The 21,539-nt window shown below is 46.6% G+C and overlaps 1 protein-coding gene across 13 annotated transcripts in view; it reads right to left on the minus strand.

Moving 5' to 3' along the window:
• The window catches only part of IP6K2 (inositol hexakisphosphate kinase 2), a 50,024-nt gene that overhangs the window by 22,362 nt on the left and 6,123 nt on the right, over positions 1-21,539 (minus strand). For 2 of the 13 annotated variants that reach the window (XM_063805756.1, XM_063805755.1), the window contains exon 1: positions 6,791-7,081. Coding sequence is in view for 7 of the 13 variants with exons in the window: in XM_016941061.4 (XP_016796550.1) it covers positions 5,025-5,071 (47 nt within the window). In the remaining 6 variants the exon portion in view is untranslated. Of the gene's footprint in view, positions 1-4,950; positions 5,164-6,790; positions 7,265-8,281; positions 8,392-21,539 lie in introns of those variants that run through there. The other 11 variants (XM_016941061.4, XR_001713330.4, XR_010155195.1 and 8 more) reach the window with 11 other exon arrangements.

Raw genomic sequence — 21,539 nt, forward strand, 5'->3', positions numbered from 1 at the left:
CTGGGTGACAGAGTGAGACCCTGTCTCTAAAAAAAGTAAAAATAAGATTGCATTTCAGGACCAGCAGTGAAGGTCAACAAGGTACTTCCAGTTTTAATATCTTACTCTTCTCTCGCTCATTACAAGGAGCTTAACTTATTTTCCAAAGTAAAAACGGTCTTTGAGCGTGAGATAAATCATCCTAGGGGTCCTGTCCCTTACCTTTCCCAGGCCTCACCTGCCCCAGTCCTGCTGTTCATGTTCATTAGTTTAGTTTTTTTTTTTTTTTTGAGACAGAGTCTCACTCTGTCACCCAGGCTGGAGTGCAGTGGCGGGATCTCGGCTCACTGCAAGCTCTGCCTCCCGGGTTCACGCCATTCTCCTGCCTCAGCCTTCCGAGCAGCTGGGACTACAGGTGGCCACCACCACACCCGGCTAATTTTTTGTATTTTTAGTAGAGACAGGGTTTCACTGTGTTAGCCAGGATGGTCTCGATCTCCTGACCTCGTGATCCATCCGCCTCAGCCGCCCAAAGTGCTGGGATTACAGGCGTGAGCCACCGCATCTGGCCTTGTTTTTGTTTTTTTAACACAGGGTCTCACTCACGTCTCCCAGGCTGAAGCGCAGTTGGTGTAATCACAGCTCACTGCAGCCTTGCCTTCCTGGGTTCAAGTAATTCTCCCATCTCAGCCTCCCAAGTAGCTGGGACTACAGGCACATGCCACCATGTCGAGCTAATTTTTTGTTATTTTTAGTAGAGACAAGGTTTCGCCACGTTGCCCAGGCTGGTCTCGAACTCCTGGGATTAAATGATCCGCCTACCTCAGCTTCCTGAAGTGCCAGGATTACGGGCATGAAACACTGAACCAGGCCACACATCTATTAGTTTTTAAGCCCCAGAATCTAAACCTGTCAGCTGCCAACTGGCACCCCTGTAAGTTCTACCCTCCCAAATCCCCCAGGACCTTGTATCCTGGATTTACAGTCCTCCTCTGGCCTTCCCAGTGTAAATGCAGCATTCTGACTAACCCATAAAGTCTTCAACATAAGACCCTGGAAGTTGCTGTGTTAGTTCCAAAGGCCCAGCAGAGAATCTACGAAGGGCAGAGGCAGCCCAAAGACCTGAGGAAGAGACAGACACTTTTATCCTCATGCTCAGATACAAACACAAAGCAAGAAAAACCCAAGCCCTTCAGTAGTGGGTTTGTAATCAACTGGGCTCTCTCTCCTTCAGAGGCACTTGCCTGGAAGAACAGATACTGTTCAAGGAATGACACCTTTTACTGCCTTACAAGTAAAACTTCCATTCATAATAGATGAAAAATTGAAAATGTTTAATAAGAATTAACTAATTTAGGAAGATCATAATCTCAGCAACGTGCAAAAAGATGGTTTAACAAGTTATTTGTTATTGTTTTTCTTGTCAGGTTGTTCAAGCTCATAAAAACATACATTCCTCGGTCAAGTATACTACAATCAGCCCTCCTCTTTCTTCCTCGAGTAACTAGGCAAGTTCTCAAGAAATATGATGACTCTTCAGCACTCGAGCCAAGCAGATAACTCCACAGGGCACCCCATAAAAGCACGTAAACTGAACTTACCACCACCCCCTGCTGATGAGGAGGAAGGAACCATGGCACAGTCCACAGACACCAAGTTTAAAGCACATCTAAACAAATGGGCATCAGAGTGAAAGTGGGCAGGCTTGGAGTTAGGTTAATCCCCAAACAAATGTGGCTGTAGCCTCAGCAATACCATGTAGAAAAGGGATCTTTGCCAAATGCAGTGGCTCACACCTGTAATCCTGGCGCTTTTGGATGCTGAAGCAGGAGGATTGCTTAATGCCAGGAGTTCAAGACCAGCCTGGGTAAAAAAAAGCGAGACCCTGTCTCTACAAAAAAAAAAAATTTTTTTTTTTTTTGAGACGGAGTCTTGCTCTGTCTCCCAGGCTAGAGTGCAGTGGCGCGATCTCGGCTCACTGCAAGCTCCGCTTCCCAGGTTCACACCATTCTCCTGCCTCAGCCTCCCGAGTAGCTGGGACTACAGGCACCCACCACCACACCCGGCTAATTTTTTGTATTTTTTTTTTAGTAGAGACAGGGTTTCACCGTGTTAGCCAGGATGGTCTCAATCTCCTGACCTCATGATCCGCCTGCCTTCACCTCCCAAAGTGCTGGGATTACAGGCATGCGCCACCGTGCCCGGCCTACAATAAAATTTTTAAAATGAGCTGCGCCCAGTGACATGTGCCTGTAGCCCCAACTGCTTGGGAGCCTGAGGCAAGAGGATCACTTAAACCCAAGAGGTTGAGGCCATAGCGAGCTATGATCGCTGCACTGCCTTCCAGCCTGGGCAACTGAGTGAGACTGTCTTTATTTAAAATTTGTATGTGCAGGCCGGGCGCAGTGGCTCACACCTGTAATCCCAGCACTTTGGAAGGCCAGAGTAGGCGGATCACTTGAGGTCAGGAGTTCGAGACCAGCCTGGACAACATGGTGAAAACCCATCACTACAAAAATACAACAATTACCCAGGCGTGATGGCAGATGCCTGTAGGCCCAGCTACTTAGGAGGCTGAGGTTAAACCCAGGAGGCAGAGGTTGCAGTGAGCCGAGATTGCGCCACTGCACTCCAACCTGGGCAACAGAGTGAGACTCCGTCTCCAAAAACAACAATAATAATAATAAATATATAAACCTAAGACACTAGGGCACATAAAAATCTGAATGGGCAGGTGAGTAGTTATACCAAAAAGCCATATCCAATGTTAGTTTCATACTTGCAAAGCAAAAATAACCTACTATTCTTATAAAACAAATACTGAAGGGGGATGCGAGATTTTTGCAATCCCCATGAAAGCTGAGACAAGCTCACACAGCCCATGGGGCATCTCATTTGAGTGTGCAGCTTCAGTTACGAAGGCCTGTTGGCCCCAAAGCAGCCCAAACTAAAAGAGCAAGACAAGGTTCAAGGCAAGGAGCCATAACAGGTGGGCTCTTCTAACAGGTAGGGTTTTAAGGTAGAGTAATATGGCCTGGGGAACTTGGGCCACAGCACCCCAGGGCCAGAGCAGGCAACGTGGCAGCCTTCCACAAACCCAGACTTAGGAGATCTAGCCCAGGTTCCAACTGGGCACATTCTCACAAACTAAGTGCAAAAGCAACACTAGAGCCAGATGTCTGCTTCTTGGTAACTAACATGTTTTATTCCATTAAAAGAAGTTTTACTCTTCCTTAGGTTTGGGATTAGACACTCAATTTCGAAAACACATAGGAGTGTCTCAAATAAGATAGGTGGATACATAGAGAAAGCAAACAACATTAATTAGCCGGGTGTGGTGCCACGCGCCTGTAATCCCAGCTACTCGGGAGGCTGAGGTTGCAGTGAGCCGAGATCACACCACTGCACTCCAGCCTGGGTGATAGAGTGACATTTAAAAAATAATAATAATAATAATAGTAATACAAAAAAGAAAGAAAAAGGCCAGGTGCGGTGCAGTGGCTCACGCCTGTAATCCCAACACTTTGGGAGGCCGAGGTGGGTGGATCACCTAAGGTCAGGAGTTCGAGGCCAGCCTGGCCAACATGGTGAAACCCCGTCTCTACTAAAAATACAAAAATTAGCCAGGTGCGGTGGCACATGCCTGTAGTCCCAGCTACTAGGGAGGATGAGGCAGGAGAATCGCTTGAACCTGAGAGGCGAAGGTTGTAGTGAGCTGAGATCTGGCCACTGCACTCCAGCCTGGGTGACAGAGCGAGACTCTGTCTCATTAAAAAAAACAAAACAAAACAAAACAAAAAACCCCTGAATCTTAAAGGGAGCATATCCCAGAAATTTGTTTAGTTTTGTTTTTTTGAGACAGAGGATCCTGCCACCACACCCAGCTAATTTTTGTATTTTTAGTAGAGACAGGGTTTCACCATGTTGGCCAGACTGGTCTCAAACTCCTGACCTCAAGTGATCTGCCCACCTCGGCCTCCCGAAGCATTGGTGTTACTGGCGTGAGCCACCACGCTCGGCCCTTTCTTTTTCCTTTTTTGTGTGTGTGTGTGTGTGTTTTTGAGATGGAGTCTCACTCTGTCGCCCAGGCGGGAGTGCAGTGGTGCGATTTTGGCTCACTACAATCTCCACCCCCTGGGTTCAAACGATTCTCTTGCTTCAGCCTCCTGAGTAGCTGGGATTCCAGGCACCTGCCACAGAGGCTGGCTAGTTTTTGTATTTTTAGTAGAGACGGGGTTTCACCAGGTTGGCCAGGCTGGTCTTGAACTCCTGACCTCATGATCCAACCGCCTTGGCCTCCCAAAGTGCTGGGATTACATGCATGAGCCACCAAGCCTGGCCCTGGCCCTTTCTTTCTTTAAAAGGTAGGGCAGGCCAGGCGTGGAGGCTGAGGCAGGCTGAGGCAGGAGAATGGCGTGAACCCAGAAGGCGGAGCTTGCAGTGAGCCGAGATCGCACCACTGCACTTCAGCCTGGGCGACAGAGCGAGACTCCGTCTCAAAAAAAAAAAAAAAAAAAAAAAGTAGGGCAGTGATGGGGATAGGCACAGTGTAGATGAAACAAGATTGGCCAGGAATTAGTAACTACTGAAGCTGGTTATGGATGACAGACCCAAATCAACTGTGCATCATCTCGGCAAATTGACTTCTCCAAATCCTGAAGTGGGCTCTAAACTCAATTTTTGGAGAGAAGGACATTTCCTTGCCACCAGAATATACTGTAAAACACAACTACTTCTTATTACTTTTATTATATGGTACACAAATAGGCAAAAACATAATTTATTTAAAAAAACAAAAACATGCTTTAAAATGTAATAACATGAGAATAATCATCTGCTTACTTTCTAATGTACAAGAGTGTGTTCAATTTGTTACCTAAGATTATCCCACTAGGTGAAATAACTTCACTTAAAGGGAAAATTCTTCCCCAATGCATCCTCTTTATGAGCCAAACAATGGAAAATTTTCACCTCAGCAAGCTGGCCTCAGGGAGGTTCAGGCTCATCCCTGTTGCCTAGATACCAGTGACATCTCAGGAGCTTACAGAAGGCTCTGGCATCCTTCTTGGAAGGGAGACTGGCAAAGGTTCATCAGTCAGTGGTTGCTCCTTCTTTCCTGGCACATTCCACTGCTCAGACAGATACAGGGCTAGCATACAGTGTACCTGTCTGTCACCTAGGAAGCTTTGAAACACAAAAGAAGTCTATTATATCTGTTACACTGATTTCTAGATCTCCCAGGTCCCTGCCTTGCTCCCTCCCTACCCAGGCCCTGCATAAAAAACAAACCAAACAAACAAAAAGCTAGTTTCTACAATTGTATTAACTCTAGTCAGTGTTCTTATCCATTTGATTTCTTTCTCTCTCTCTCTTTTTTTTTTTTTTTTTTTGTAGAGACAGGGTGTTGCTATGTTGCCCAGGTTGATCTTGAACTGCTGGGCTCAAGTGATTCTCCATTTGATTTCTAACAATGCCTGTGAATTCTAAAGTCACAAAGCAGGTAAATCTATCGAAATGACAATGTCAGACAAGACCACAGAAAATAGAAAAAAAATTTTAAATGACAGTTAACAGTTTAACTTTTTCTCAAAAAAAAAAAAGTTACTAGGCCATCAATTTGCCTATTATGTCAAATGTGATAAAGTATTCATTTGTCCCTTTCTAACTCTGATAGTGGCTAAAGTTAAAACAACACCCTGAAGCTTCTCTTTAAATACTTAACACCCAAGTTACACGATGCAATTATACAAACCCCACAGCAACAACCTATATAAATAAGCATCTTAGTTCACTTAAAATATTACCTGGCTACAACTGCAAATACAGCAAACATTTTAAACACTAGAATTCAACAAAATTACTGTAATCATGGTCCTTTATTAAAAATATCATAGAACCGATGATCTACAACATTTTTGTTACCACGTTCCAAAGTGCCAGTACTTTTTCTTAAAACTATTCAAGATGATTTTTTGTTCTGTGTACATTCTGCTACGGAAATGTTTAATTCCAAGCAGTGACTAGTTCTGTTTTCCCTGGTATTTAAGAGCACTGGATTTTACTGGTTTCTACATTTTATTTTCACTCACTTTTCTGCTAGTGTAGCTTAGTTGATATATGAGAACGAATACAATCCTAAAATGAAATAAGCCATTAGGATGCAAAAGACAAAAGTGGTCTGTAATCAAACGTAAAGAGTGGAAATATCACTATAAAGGTGTCCTCTTATCCATTTAAAGGCGTTTTTTCTATAATAAGGTTAAGTGTGTAGATTCCCTCATCGAACACCATCTGACGGGCCCAAATGGCATTCAACACTCAAAATGGCTGCACATCTGCCGACCCCAGGTAACAGTACCTGAGGCGCTGAGCTGACTCCCTATCCAAAGATCCGGGAAGACCCCTCCACCCGCCAAATATCTGGGGAGATCGTGGCCGCCAATGACCTGGGGAGACCCCTCAATGACACCGTAGATCTTGCGCTTCCCAAGACCCGGGGAGATCTCAATGACCAGGAAAGATCCTGCCCCCCCAAACCCGGGAGACCCCTCCAATGACCGGGGAGGATGCTGCACCCCCAAAACCACGGAAATCTCTCCCCCAATGATCAGAAGAAAAACCCTCCTCCCAAATGACCCAGGGAAATCGAATCCACAGGGACCCCGGGAGATTTTCCCCACAATGACCACGGAAGAAGTCTTTCCCAAATAACCTGGGAGACTCCAATGATCAGAGATCCCGTTTCCCAGTAGCCTGAAAAAATCTCCCTCAAAGCTCCTCGGGCACTAGGGCCATAGGACGCGAGCTTTACCTGCCGCCTCAGCCGGGTTCCTCGGCGTTTCCGTCCTATTGTTTCTCTCGCACCAAAATGGCTGCGGCCAGGCCGAGCCCCGCCCCCTGCACCTCGCTCCCGGTGCCCCTCACTATTGGCTCGTCCTAGGAGCTGCGCACGCGGACTGGACAGCCTGAAAGGCGCTGTTGCTAGGGTGCCAGGATTCGCCGCAGCAGCTTCCGGAAAAGGCGGTGACTGGGGGCGGGGCCAGAGAGGGCGGAGCATTGTCCTCCGTCTGGGAGGGTGGGCCGGAGGTCTGATGGGCGGTTGGGTGGATAGACTAGCTGCGGGCCGATGGACAGCAGGATACCTGGGAAACAGATGGATTGACCAACAGTCTTGGTTTGTTCAGTAGTGAGCGATTTCGCAGGATGCAGGAATTTCAATGCTAACACAGAGACAGTCCACTACAAACTGGGAAGTTGGTCACTCTAGCAGATGGACAGAAGACTGGATGTGAATAGACGGAAAGAGGGACAAAAGAGTGCCTGTAGACGGTGGACAAAGAAATGGTTATAGATACAGACAGACAGATTATTAGATATGGAAGGGTGGACAGAGAAGTGGCCATAGAGTTTTCTGGGGACTGTTGGATGACCCAGTGCCCAGCCCAGCTCCCACCAAGCTCCACACCACAGGGCTTGTCTGAGGCTCATTTGTCTTGGGCCTGTGTTGGACAGAAGGGCTCTCACCTGAGTGAATGTCAGCATAGCTGTGAAAGGCAAAGGAGAGGGTTAGTGCCACTGAGAATGGGCAGAGCCTCCTACCTGATCTCTGCTCTTTCTGTAAAGGAGAACAATGTTGCAGCCCTGTGTACTGGGCATTTGCAAAGGTGTAAATTCACTCATACACTTTTTAATTCAACAGGTATTTATTAAGCACTTACACTCGGTATTGGAAATACAGCAGTGAACAAAAAAGGAAAATAAATAAATATCCCTGACCTTATAACAGTGGATAGGAGAGACTTCTGTGAGCAGCTCCTCTCACCTTAGCATGTGGTTTCCAGGGCTCCATGTCCTCCTGGTTTCCTCCAGTCTCACCAGTTTCTCATCTGTGTGTTTTCTCTTTGTCTACACTCACTCTTCCAAAATCTTATCCAGGCTCATGACTTCAAATGCCACCTACATGTCAATCACTCCTAAAAGTGTTTGTCCAGTCCAGACCCTTCCTGAGTGGCAGATTCACTAGTCCCACTGTCAACTAGACGTCTGCACTCTGACTTCCAGTCGCTGGCATCTCAAACGCAACTTGTGCTACCCTAACACTGGCTCATCCGCCAAACCTACTTCACCCCACTTTCCCCAAATTGAGTGATAGCATCTCAGCCCTTCTTATTGCTCAAGTCAAACACCTCAAAGTACCCCTTGACTACTCTCTTTCCCATCTATATTCAGTGCACCAGGAAGGTCTGCTGTCTCCATCAGCATCATCTACCCAGAATGAAATCACTTCTTGCCACGTCCATACCTTTCACTGAGTCCAAACTGCCACCATTTCTCTTGAGTGCAATGTCACAGCTGCCTCCTGGTCTCCTCTTGCTGCCCCTGATGCCTTCAGTCTGTTCTGCACACATCAGCCTGTGAATACATGAGTCAGATCCTCCCATTCCCTGCTCAGAACCCTGGAGTACTTCCTCCCCAAGGGAAAACCAGAGACATCAGGACCTTCATAATTCCCTATCACCCCCCTGACTGTATCTCCCCGGCCAGCTTTTGGCCTTGCTGCTCAATCTCCCAGTGTTCCTCACACATCACACCCCATGCACTCTCCTGCACAGTGTATGAGTTATGGTTGTTCCCATGCCTGGATTGCACAGATTTCCAAAGAGCTGTACCCCAGCTCTCAGAGCCCTTTATTTCAGACTGTAACCTGCCCCACTCTGCCCCCAGCACTCAGTATCACCTTTATCCCCTCATCCTGGCTCTATATGTTTCCATAGCAGTTACCACCTTCTCAGAATTTTTTTTTTTTTTTGAGACATAATCTTGCTCTGTCACCCAGGCTGCAGTGCTATGACATTGCAACCTCCGCTTCCAGGGTTGAAGTGATTCTCATGCCTCAGCCTCCCAAGTAGCTGGGATTACAGGCGTGTGCCACCACACCCGGCTAATTTTTCTATTTTTCAATAGAGACGGGGTTTCACCATGTTATCCAGGCCAGGCTGGTCTCAAACTCTTGGCCTCAAGTGATACACACTCCTTGACCTCCCAAAGTGCTGGGATAACAGGCATTAGGCACCGTACCCGGCCGCTTCATAGCAGTTACCACCTTGGGGCCGCCCTAGCATTAATTCACTCTTCCATTCCTTTCACAAGTGCTTATCAAGGTCTGACTTAGATTAGACACCAGGGATGTAGCGTGAATAAACACAGCAAGAATTCAAATGATTTATTTGTCCGGAGGTGGGTGAGAGGCAACAGACAGTAAAAGAACAAATAACATAATTATAGGCAGAGTGACTACAATGGAGAAAAGGAACCAAGCAAAAGTGCAGAGTATGGTGTTTATGTCTAAGGCAGCAGGAGAGGTAGATCTGAGAAGGGAACATCTGAGCTAAGATCAGCCCAAAGGCACTGGCTGAGCATGGAAAGATCTAGAGGAAGCCATTTCTGACAAAAGCACAGCAAGTACAAAGACCCCGAGGAAAGAAGAAGTTTGATATTTTGAGGGAATATGAAAAAGCCACTTGGGTCTAATGGAAGAAATAGCTCAGAACTTAAGGGAAAGATGCACAGAGCTGAAAACGATGAAGGAATAGACCACAGATCTGGGGGGCAAGTCCAAGAATTCTGATGTGCAGACAGTAGGAGTCCTAAAAGGAGAAAAAGGGACAGCTGAAATGGAGGCACCAGCTAGTCAAATTACAGAAGAAAACTTTCATGACATGAAGAAAACTCTGTGTCAGCCGGGCGCAGTGGCTCACACTTGTAATCCCAGCACTTTGGGAGGCTGAGGCAGGCAGATCACTTGAGGTTAGGAGTTTGAAACCAGCCCGGCCACCATGATGAAACCCTGTCTCTACTAAAAAATACAAAAATCAGCCGGGCGTGGTGTGGTCCCAGCTACACCTGTAGTCCCAGGTGTAGCGTGGTGTAGTCCCAGAGCACCTGTAGTCCCAGCTATTCCGGAAGCTGAGACAGGAGAATCACTTGAACCCAGGAGGTAGAGGTTGCAGTGAGCCAAGATCACGCTACTGCACTACAGCCTGGGTGACAGAGCAAGACTCCCTCTCAAAAAAAAAAAAAAAGAAAGAGAAAAGAAAAAAGAAAAAGCTGTGTGTAGATGGGAGGGGTTGGCCACATTCCCAAGCAGGATGAAAGAGAAAGACTACAGTAAAAGTCTTAAACTCCAAGGAGAAAGAGACCATTATACAAGCTTCTAGATAGATAAAACAAATTACATACCAAGGAAGAAGGGCCAGCTGGCCTCAAACTCTTACCCGTAACACAGGTGCACTATCTGCCCACCTAGACCCAGCTAAAGGACAGTTGTCATGCCTGGAGAGGAACAATAACCATAAATGGAATGAGGAAAAAATAGTAGAATGTCCAAATTACCAAGGGGAACCATTAAATGAATGACAGTTTAATCAAAGAGAGCAAAGAGAAAGAGGAAAATATTAGGTTGACCCTGTGAAACTGCTAATATTCAACTGTTTTAACCTACAAAAACAGTAGTTTCATATAGGTCAACTAAATAAAAATATAAAACTACAAAGTAAAAAATAATAAACCTAGGCCAGGTGTGGTTGCACACGCCTGTGAGCCCGACACTTTGGGAGGCCGAGGCGGTCGGATCACGAGGTCAGGAGATCGAGACCATCCTGGCTAACACGGTGAAACCCGGTATCTACTAAAAAAATACAAAAAAATTAGCTGGGCGTGGTGGCGGGCGCCTGTAGTCCCAGCTATTCAGGAGGCTGAGGCAGGAGAATGGTGTGAACCTGGGAGGCAGAGCTTGCAGTGAGCTGAGATCGTGCCACTGCACTCCAGCCTGGGCAACAGAGCGAGACTCCATCTCAAAATAATAACAATAATAATAATAATAATAAACCTAAATTATGGGGCTGGGCACTATGGCTGTCACCTTTAATCCCAGCTACTCTGGAGGCTGAGGCAGGAGGAACACTTGAGCCCAGGACCTGAAGTCCAGCCTGGGCAACATAGCGAGATCCTGTGTCTTTAAAAAAAAAAAAAGGAATTTATGGAATGAGCAAAACTAAACATCTTTATCACAGTAAATAAATCCTGAACTCCCTTTAAAGGCATAGAGACTGGATTAGAGAGACAAAACCCAGCCACATGCTATTTATAGGATATTTGAGACCACACAAACAGAAAAGGCTGAAAAATAAAGGAGTGGGCAGAGAGATCAGGCCAGCACAAACTAGAAGAGAACAGGAGTACATGACATGAGAAAAGGTAGGATTTAAGGTGATAGGCATAGGGCAAAATAAACAGGGCCACTGTCTAACATAGAAACAGACAATTTATGAAACAGACATGGCCAGGCACTGTGGCTCACACCTGTAATCCCACCATTTTGAGAGGCCAAGGGGGGCAGATCACTTGAGACCAGGAGTTCAAGACAAGCCTGGCCAACATGGTGAAACCCCATCTCTACCAAAAATACAAAATTAGCCGAGCGTGGTGGTGCATGCCTATAGTCCTAGCTACTTGGGTGGCTGAGGCACGAGAATTACTTGAACCCAGGAGGTGGAGGTTGCAGTGAGCTGAGATCACACCACTGCACTCCTAGGTGACAAAGCAAGACTCTGTCTCCAAAAAAAAGAAAAGAAAAAAGAAACAGATATAAACTATACATAAACGATATAATAATAAGTTCAGGTACACCAGATATGCAAAACATTTTTTTAAATCAGGAACTAGACAGGGATGATGGCAACACTATTATAACACATTGCCTTAGAATTCTAGCAAATATTTCTAAAGTATTTGGCTTTGGAGGGAAAAAAAGAATCCTAACGAATATAATAAGAAAAGAAAATGGCATGTTATAAATATTGGAGAGAAAGACATTAAACTATCTCTTTAGTTAATGCCATGGTTACAAATCTAGAAAATCCAAAGGACTTTCTTGAAAATTATTACAATTAATAAGATAAAATGTTAAGGTGATAAATACAAGAAAAATAGATTTAAAATAATAGCATTTGCTACAAATTGGCCCCTAGAAATGAATAAAAATGAGAAAAATATTTAATTTCAAATATTTAAGAACAAAAATATAAAATATTGTTTTTGTTTTTGTTTTTGTTTTTGAGACAGAGTCTTGCTCTGTCGCCCAGGCTGGAGTGCAGTGGCGTGATCTCGGCTCACTGCAACCTCCTCTTCCCAAGTTCAACCGATTCTCCTGCCTCAGCCTCCTGAGTAGCTGGGACTACAGGCGTGCACCACCACTAATTTTTGTATTTTATGTAGAGACAGGGTTTCACCATGTTGGTTAGGCTGGTCTCATACTCCTGACCTCAGGTGATCCACCCACCTCAGCCTCCCAAAGTGGTGGGATTACAGGCGTGAGCCACCGTGCCTGGCCAAATGTTCTTTTACATGTCTTTTGGTGGACACACCATTTGTTTCTGTTGCATATAACTCAGGCTATTTGGATACTTCCACCATCATCCTTGATGTGTTGGATTCTGTCCTCAGGCTTATGGCCCTTGCATTGAAAGATAGCTGCATCCTTTCCAAACATCATATCAGTATTCAAAGTAGGAGGTAGGCTGGCACCAGCCACATCTATCCCCTTTATCAGGTAAGCAAATGCTTTCCCAGAAGCCCCAGCAGACTTCCATTTATTGTTCATTGACCAGTGACTCAGGCTTCTCAGGCTCACAAGGAGGCTGAGAAGTCAGAGAATGGGTCAGGATTTGTCTATTACTTGGGACTGGACACTTACCCTCCTGGACAAAATTGAGGTTTGTTAGCAAAGAAGGAGAAAAGGGTATTAAGAGGCAATGGACAGAACCTCACAACATGAAAAGATGTTGAAACTCATCAGAAGGCAAGGAATGGTCATCAAAGTAAGCAATATAGCAACGACAAAACTATGGAGAGAATAGGACTTCATCAGGGTGAAAGTATTGGAGTGTACCTTGCCACTGAAGATCTTTTATTTACTTCAAGAGAGATTTAAGGGTGGCAGTTTGAGATAAAACCAGGAGATATCAGTTATGATGGTTTGGAGGAAAAGTGTAAACTGGCAGTGTAAACAAGGGCAGGGCATTTACGAGTAGTTGAGAATGGTGAATAGGAGTATGACTACACAGAAGATAGTAGGGATGACAAGTTTTTGGGGCATAGTCCAAGTAGTGGGGGTGACTGCGTATAGCCCTGTTGCAAAAAGTAGGGTAGGGATGAATAGACTTAAAAGAATGAAGGGATGTATTAGGCTCATAAGGGTTGTTACGGTTTTTCAGAAATGCGAGTGAGTTTAAGGGAAGTAGGGGAGAGTACTTCCGACTTCCAGGAGGAAGAAGAGAGATCAGGCTGGCTGGCTGACAGACACAGCTTTATTCTGGAATGGTGAACCCAATGGGGAGGGTTCTGCAGGCGGATGGCAGTTGGGGTGCTATAGATGACTAAGTAGGGTCCAGTCCATCGAGGTTGTAGAGTTTGAGGGGTCAGATTTTTAATAAGAACTGATCGTCCAGCTAGGGTGTCTTTATATGTCTGGGAATCTGGAGTAGGCAAGAGAAGATTAGCAGCCTGGCCAATTTCCTGTCTAGCCTGCTTGAGGACTGGAAGATAGTCACCTAGAGGGCTGGTGTCTGGGACGAGGCTGGGGCTGAACAAGAAAGTACGTCCATATAAAAGTTTAAATGGACTGTGCCCTGTAGCATCTCGAGAACAGGCTCTAATTCTGAGAAGGGCAACAGGTAAAAATACTGTCCAGTCCTTTTTAAGTTGAAGGATGAGCTTAGTGAGGTGTGTCTTTAAAATACCATTAGTCTGGCCAGGCACGGTGGCTCACACCTGTAATCCCAGCACTTTGGGAGGTGGAGGCGGGCGGATCATGAGGTCAGGAGATCGAGACCATCCTGGCTAACATGGTGAAACCCTGTCTCTACTAAAAAAAATACAAAAAATTAGCCGGGTATGGTGGCGGGTGCCTGTAGTCCCAGCTACATGGGAGGCTGAGGCAGGAGAATGGTGTGAACCCGGGAGGCAGAGCTTGCAGTGAGCAGAGACTGGGCCACTGCACTCCAGCCTGGGAGACAGAACAAGACTCTGTCTCAAAAAAAAAAAAAATACCATTAGTCCATTTTACCTTTCCTGAAGATTGAGGACGGTAAGGGGTATGAAGGTTTTGCTGAATATCAAGAGTCTGAGAAACTGCTTGGGTGATTTGACTAATAAAGGCCAGTCTGTTATCGGACTGTATAGAGATGGAAAGGCCAAACCGAGGAATTATGTCTGACAGAAGGGAAGAAATGGCCGCGGTGGCCTTTTCAGACCCTGTGGGAAAGGCCTCTACCCATCCAGTGAAAGTGTCTACCCAGACCAAGAGGTATTTTAGTTTTTTGACTCAGGGCATGTGAGTAAGTCAATTTGCCAGTCCTGGGCAGGGGCAAATCCCTGAGCTTGATGTGTAGGGAAGGGAGGGGGCCTGAACAATCCCTTAGGAGTAGTAGAATAGGAGATAGAACACTGAGAAGTGACTTTTTTGAGGATAGCTTTCCACAATGGAAACAAAATAAGAGGTTTTAAGAGACGGGCTAGGGCCAGGCGTGGTGGCTCACACCTGTAATCCCAGCACTTTGGGAGGCCGAGGTGGGCGGATCACAAGGTCAGGAGATTGAGACCGTCCTGGCTAACATGGTGAAACCCCATCTCTACTAAAAACACAAAAAAATTAGCTGGGCGTGGTGGCGGGTGCCTGTAGTCCCAGCTACTGGGGAGGCAGAGGCGGGAGAATGGCGTGAACCCGGGAGGCGGAGCTTGCAGTGAGCCAAGATCGTGTCACTGCACTCCAGCCTAGCCAACAGAGCGAGACTCTGTCTCAAAAACAAAAACAAAAACAAAAGAGATGGGCTAGCGGCTTGTAACCTACATTAAAGAGGTTATGAAATGATGACAGAATAGAATGGGCCTGTGAAGCTGGAAGGAGATATTCTTCTTGGTCTAAGAACCACTTGCCTTGTGTGGGAAGAGATTGACAGGTGGGAGTTTTAGTGGGAGAGTAGGTGGGAGTGACTGATAAGAGGAAGAAAAACTGGCCACGAAGGACAGAAGTTAGAATGCTAGCTGCTTGTTTAGCTGTCTTATCAGCATAACTGTTGCCTTGAGCGATGAGATCTGATGCCTTTTGATGGCCCTTGCAGTGAATGACTCTTTGGAAGTAAAGCAGCCTTGAGAAGAGTTTTTATTAAAGAGGCGTTAATGATGGAGGACCCTTGCGTAGTGAGGAAACCTCTTTCAGCCCATATAATAGCACGGTGGTGCAGGATATGGAAGGCATATTTAGAGTCAGTATAAATATTGACGTGTAGTCCTTTTGCAAGAGTGAGGGCCCGAGTTAAGGCAATGAGTTCGGATTGCTGAGAGGTAGTGGAGCGGGGCAGAGTGGTAGCCTCAATGATAGATGTGGAAGATACTATAGCATAGCCTACCTTTGCTGGTGAGTGGCAATTAGGCCTGGTGGAACTGCCATCAATAAACCAAGTATGATCAGGGTGAGGAACAGGAAAGAAGGAAATATGGGTAAATGGAGTGAATGTCAGGTGGATCAGAGAGATACAGTCATGGGGGTCGGAGTGGTATCCGGAATAATGTGGGAGGACAGATTGAAGTCCGGACCAGGAACAATGGTAATTGTGGGAGACTCAACAAAGAGTGAGTATAGCTGAAGGAGCCAGGGAGCAGAAAGTATATGCGTCAGGTGTGAGGAAGAAAATAGATTTTGGAAGTTATGAGAACTGTAGAGAGTGAGTTGACCATAGTTTGTGAATTTGAGGGCCTGTAAAACTATTAGGGTGGTGGCAGCCACCACACAGAGGCATGATGGCCAGCTTAAAATAGTAAGGTCAATTTGTTTGGACAAAAAGCCCACAGGGCGCAGTCCCGGTCCTTGTGTAAGAATTTTGACTGCACAGCCCTGCACTTCAGCTGTGTGTAATGAAAAGGGTTGGGATGAGACAGGGAGAGCTAGTGTGGGAGCAGTCTCTAGAGCTGTCTTTAAGGAATGGAAACAGGAGTGGGGAAAGGATTTAGGATCTATGGGGTCAGCTAGGTTTTTCTTTGTGAGTTTATATAATGGTTTTGTTAGGATGGCAAAACCACGTATCCAAAGGTGAAAGTATCCAACCATGCCCAGAAAGGAAAAGAGTTGTTGTTTTGTAGAAGGGGTTGGGGTTTGGGAGATTAGCCAGACATAATCACCAGACATAAACACCATGTGTGTTTTTATGAAAAATTATGCCAAGATAGGTAATTGGGTGAGGAAGAAATTTGGGCTTGACTGAAGTAATGGGGGCTGTCCCTGAAGCCTTGCGGCAGTATAGCCCAGGTAAGTTGCTGAGGCTGATGGGTGTCAGGGTCAGTCCAGGTAAAAGCAAAGAGGGCCTGGGACGAGGGGTGCAGGGGAATAGTGAAAAAGTGTTTCTAAGATCAAGAACGGAATAGTGGGTTGTGGAGGAAGGTATTGAGGACAAAAGAGTGTATGGGTTGGGCACCACAGGGTGGATAGGCAAAACAATTTCGTTGATAAGGCGCAGATCCTGAGCTAACCTGTAAGACTTGTCTGGTTTTTGGACAGGTAAAATGGGGGAATTGTAAGGAGAGTTTATAGGCTTTAGAAGCCCATGCTGTAGCAGGTGAGTGATAACAGGCTTTAACCTTTTTAAAGCCTGCTGTGAGATGGGATATTGGCATTGAGTGGGGTAAGGGTGATTAGGTTTTAAAGGGATCATAAGGGGTGCATGATTGGTCACCAAGGTAGGAGTAGAGGTATCTTATACTTGTGGATTAATGTAGGGAGACACAAGGGGAGGATGTGAAGGAGGCTTTGAATTGGGGAAAAGGGCAGCAATGAGGTGTGGCTCTAGCCCAGGAATAGTCAGGGAAGTAGCTAATTTAGTTAGAATGTCTTGACATAATAAGGAAAGTGGGCAGGTGGAAATAAGTAAAAAGGAGTGCATAAAAGAATGTTGTCCACGTTGGCACCAGAGTGGGGGAGTTTTAAGGGGTTTTGAAGCTTGGCCATCAATACCCACAACAGTTATGGGGGCAAGGGAAACAGGCCCTTGAAAAGAAGGTAACGTGGAGTGGGTAGCCCTTGTATCGATTAAACAGGGGATGGACTTAGCCTTCACTGTGAGAGTTACCCGAAGCTCGGCATCCGTGATGGTCCAGGGGGCTTCTGAAGTGATCGGGCAGCATCAGTTTTCAGCCGCTAAGCCGAGCAGATCTGGGAAGGAGTCAGTCAGAGAGCCTTGGCCCAGAGCTTTAGGGACTCCAGAAGTGGCTGCCAGGCGAGATGGACAGTCTGATTTCCAGTTGGTCCCTGCACAGATGGGACATGGCTTGGGAGTAATCCCAGGCTGCGGGCACTCCTTGGCCCAGTGGCCAGATTTCTGGCATTTGAAGCAAGATCCTGATGGAGGAGGTCCTGTAGGAATGCCTGACCACTGTGGTTTAGGCATTTTGAAGGTCTTATGTGCTGGAGGTGCGGCTGGATTTTGTCTCACAGCAGAGGCAAGTAATCGTAACTCAGAAATGTGTTGCCGTCTGGCTGCCTCCTCTCTATTACTGTACACCTTGAAGGTGAGATTGATTAATTCCTGTTGTGGGGTTTGAGGGCCAGATTCCAATTTTTGAAGCTTTTTTTTTTTTTTTTTTCATGTCAGGAGCTGACTGGGTGATAAAATGTATATTGAGAATGAGACGGCCTTCTGACCCTTCAGGGTCTAGGGCTGTAAAGTGTCTCAGGGTTGCTGCCAAATGAGCCATGAACTGGGCTGGGTTTTCGTCTTTACCTTGGGTAGGTTTTTTTTTTAAGTTTATCGTAATTAACAGCTTTGTATGCTGCCTTTTTAAGCCCTTCAACTAGGCAGGAAACCATGTAATCTTGCCTAGCTATACCTGGGGAATCTGCCTGATAGTTTCATTGGGGATCCGCTTAGAGAACTGCTCTACTGCCTTCTTGGAGGTCTGGCTCGTGACGCCAGCGGTTGTCAGCATGAGACTGGGCTAGAGAAAAAACTCTTTCCTGTTCATGTGGGGAGAGGGTAGAAGTTAGGACGACATTTAAGTCACTCCAGGTTAAATTGTACGACAGAGTTAGATATCGGAATTCCTGTATATATTTAGTGAGGTCTGATGAGGAAGAGCCTAAAAGCTGGCTGATTTGGGAAAGGTCTGATAGAGAAAAAGGCACATGTACCCTGACTATGCCTTCAGCTCCAGCCACCTCTCTAAGAGGAAATTGTTGGGCAGGTGGGGAAGAGCTAGTCACAGAACGAAACTGTAAGACAGACCAGGTATCAGGAGGGGAGGTGACAGAAGGGTTGTAGGGTGGAGGAGCAGAGGCTAAGGAAGAATTTGAGCCTGATTCAGACTGGCGGAGAGCGACCTGAAGAGGAGCAGTCTGGGGCGGAGGGGAGAGGTCAGATGGCTCGGTAGAAAAGGAAGATTGAAAGGACTCAAGAGCTTGGGGTGGAGACTGAAGGAACAGACAGGAGAAAAAGAAGAAAGATTTGGGACGAGTCACATTGGGAGCAGAGACCAGGGAGGGAACAAAGTGTGAAAAATGCCTGGATGTAAGGCACCTCAGACCATTTGCCCATTTTTTGACAAAAATTATCTAGATCTTGTAGGATGGAGAAATCAAAAGTGCCGGTGTTTTTTTGTTTTTGGTTTTGGTTTTGGTTTTTTTTGCCATTTAGAGCCATTATCAAGTTTGTATTTGGGCCAAGCCATGTTGCAGAAGAAAATAAGACACTTAGGTTTTAGGTCAGGCGAGAGTTGAAGAGGTTTTAAGTTCTTGAGAACACAGGCTAAGGGGGAAGAAGGAGGAATGGAGGGTGGAAGGTTGCCCATAGTGAAGGAGGCAAGCCTAGAGAAAAGAGAGGGTAGAGACACTTCGGGGGGTGGGGGGTGGTACTTGCCACCCAGAGGAGGTGGTACTTGCCACCAAGGTGAAGGATCAAGGCAGGCATCCCCGCGGTGATCAGACACCTCTGAAACATGGGTGAATAATCAGGCAGGCATCCCCGCTGTGATTAGACACCTAGACAACAAGGGAAGACTGTCTTCCCGAGTCCTTGACCGGTGCCGGAGTTTTGGGTTCACAGATAAAACACATCTCCTCTGTTTCTACCAGAAAAGGAAATGAACTGAAATTGAGGGAAGGGAGAGATTGAAGGGTAGCGCAGAAATTGAAAGGAGAAAGAAGTTGAGGGATAGCGAGAGAGGTTGGAGAAGAGGGTAAAAAGAGGCTGCTTACCCGATTTAAAATCGGTGAGATGTTCCTTGGGCTGGTTGGTTTGAGGACTGGAGGTCGTAGGTGGATCCTTCTCATGGAGCAAAGAGCAGGAGGACAGGGGATTGATCTCCCAAGGGAGGTACCCTGATCCGAGTCACGGCACCAAAATGTCACACGTGTCCATGTGAAGAGACCACCAAAAGGCTTTGTGTGAGCAACAAGGCTATTTATTCACTTGGGTGCAAGTGGACTGAGTCTGAGAAAGGAGTCAGCAAAGGGAGTTAGGGATGGGGCAGTTTTATAGGACTGGGGTAAGCAGTGGAAAGTTACAATTAAAGGGGGTTTTTCTCTTGCGGGCAGGGGTGGGGATCACAAAGTGCATGGTGGGGAGATCATAAGTCTCATTGTCCAGAAGAATGTCACGAGGTCGATCTATCAATCAGTTGGGACAGGGCAGAAACAAGTCATAATGGAATGTCATAAGGTTGGTTAATCAGTTAAGACAGAAGCTGGAGGCTGGGTGCGGTGGCTCACACCTGTAATCCCAGCACTTTGGGAGGCCGAGGTGGGCAGATCACGAGGTCAGGAGATCAAGACCATCCTGGCTAACATGGTGAAACCCTGTCTCTACTAAAAATGCAAAAAATTTGCCAGGTGTGGTGACGGGCGCCTGTAGTCCCAGCTACTCAGGAGGCTGAGGCAGGAGAATGGCGTAAACCCAGGAGGTGGAGCTTGCAGTGAGCCGAGATCACGTCACTGCACTCCAGCTTGGGCGACAGAACAAGACTCTGTCTCATTTAAAAAAAAAAAAAAAGACGGGAGCTGGCTGTTTCACTTCTTTTGTACTTTTTGGTTGCCTCAGGCCATCTGGATGTATACCTGTAGGCTTGAGCTGACAGGCCTGACACCCAGGAGATGGAGGTTGCAGTGAGCTGAGATCATGCCACTGCACTCCAGCCTGGGTGACAGAGTGAGACACTGTCTCAAAAAAAAAAAAAAAAAAAAAAGAGAAGAGTAACAGAGTAACAGGGCCGGGTGCAGGGGCTCACGCCTGTAACCCCAGCACTTTGGGAGGCTGAGGCGGCCAGATCACCTGAGGTCGGGAGTTCGCGACCAGCCTGACCAACATGGAGAAACCCCATTTCTACTAAAAATACAAAATTAGCCAGGTATGGTGGTGCATGCCTGTAGTCCCAGCTACTCAGGAGGCTGAGGCAGGAGAATCGCTTGAACCCGGTTGCAGTGACCCGAGATTATGCCATCGCACTTCAGCCTGGAAAACAAGAGCAAAATTCCGTCTCAAAAAAAAAAAAAAAAAGGCCAGGCTTGGTGGCTCATGCCTGTAATCCCAGTAATCCCAGTATTCCCAGCACTTTCGGAGGCCGAGGTGGGCAGATCACAAGGTCAGGAGATCAAGACCATCCTGGCTAACACAGTGAAATCCTGTCTCTACTAAAAATACAAAAAAAAAAAAAAAATTAGCCGGGTGTGGTGGCGCGCACCTTTAATCCCAGCTACTCGGGAGGCTGAGGCAGGAGAATTGCTTGAACTTGGGAGGAGGAGGTTGCAGTGAGCCAAGATCACACCACTGCACTCCAGCCTGGGTGACAGAGTGAGACTCTGTCTTAAAAAACAAAAGAATAACAGTTGCCAGGCATTTTGGGAGGCCAAGGCGGGTGGATCACTAGGCCTGGAGTGTGAGTGCAGCCTGGCCAACATGGCAAAACCCTGGCTCTACAAAAAAATACAGCTTGGCATGGTGGCTCACACCTGTAATCCCAACTCTTAGGGAGGCAGAGGCGGGAGGATAGCTTGAGCCCTGGGGTTCAAGACTTGCCTGGGCAATATAGCGAGACACCATTCTCCACAAAAAGGGGGAAAAAAACTGTAAAAATTACAAAAATTGGCTGGGCACAGTGGCTCACGCCTGTATTCCCAGCACTTTGGGAGGCCAAAGCAGGTGGATCATGAGGTCAGGAGTTCAAGACCAGCCTGGTCAACATAGTGAAACCCTGTCTCTACTAAAAATACAAAAAATTAGCCAGGCGTGGTGGCAGGCACTTGTAATCCCAGCTACTCGGGAGGCTGCAGCAGGAGAATTGCTTGAATCCAGGGGACAGAGGTTGCATTGAGTGGAGATCGCGCCACTGCACTCCAGCCTGGGTGACAGTGCAAGACTCCCTCTCAAAAAAAAAAAAAAATAGCTTTGTGGTGGCACATGCCTGCAATCTCAGCTACTGGGCTGAGGCACAAGAATTGCTTGAACCCGGGAGGCAGAGGT

The sequence above is a fragment of the Pan troglodytes genome, chromosome 2, assembly GCF_028858775.2.
Source record: "Pan troglodytes isolate AG18354 chromosome 2, NHGRI_mPanTro3-v2.0_pri, whole genome shotgun sequence".
Lineage (NCBI taxonomy): Eukaryota > Metazoa > Chordata > Mammalia > Primates > Hominidae > Pan > Pan troglodytes.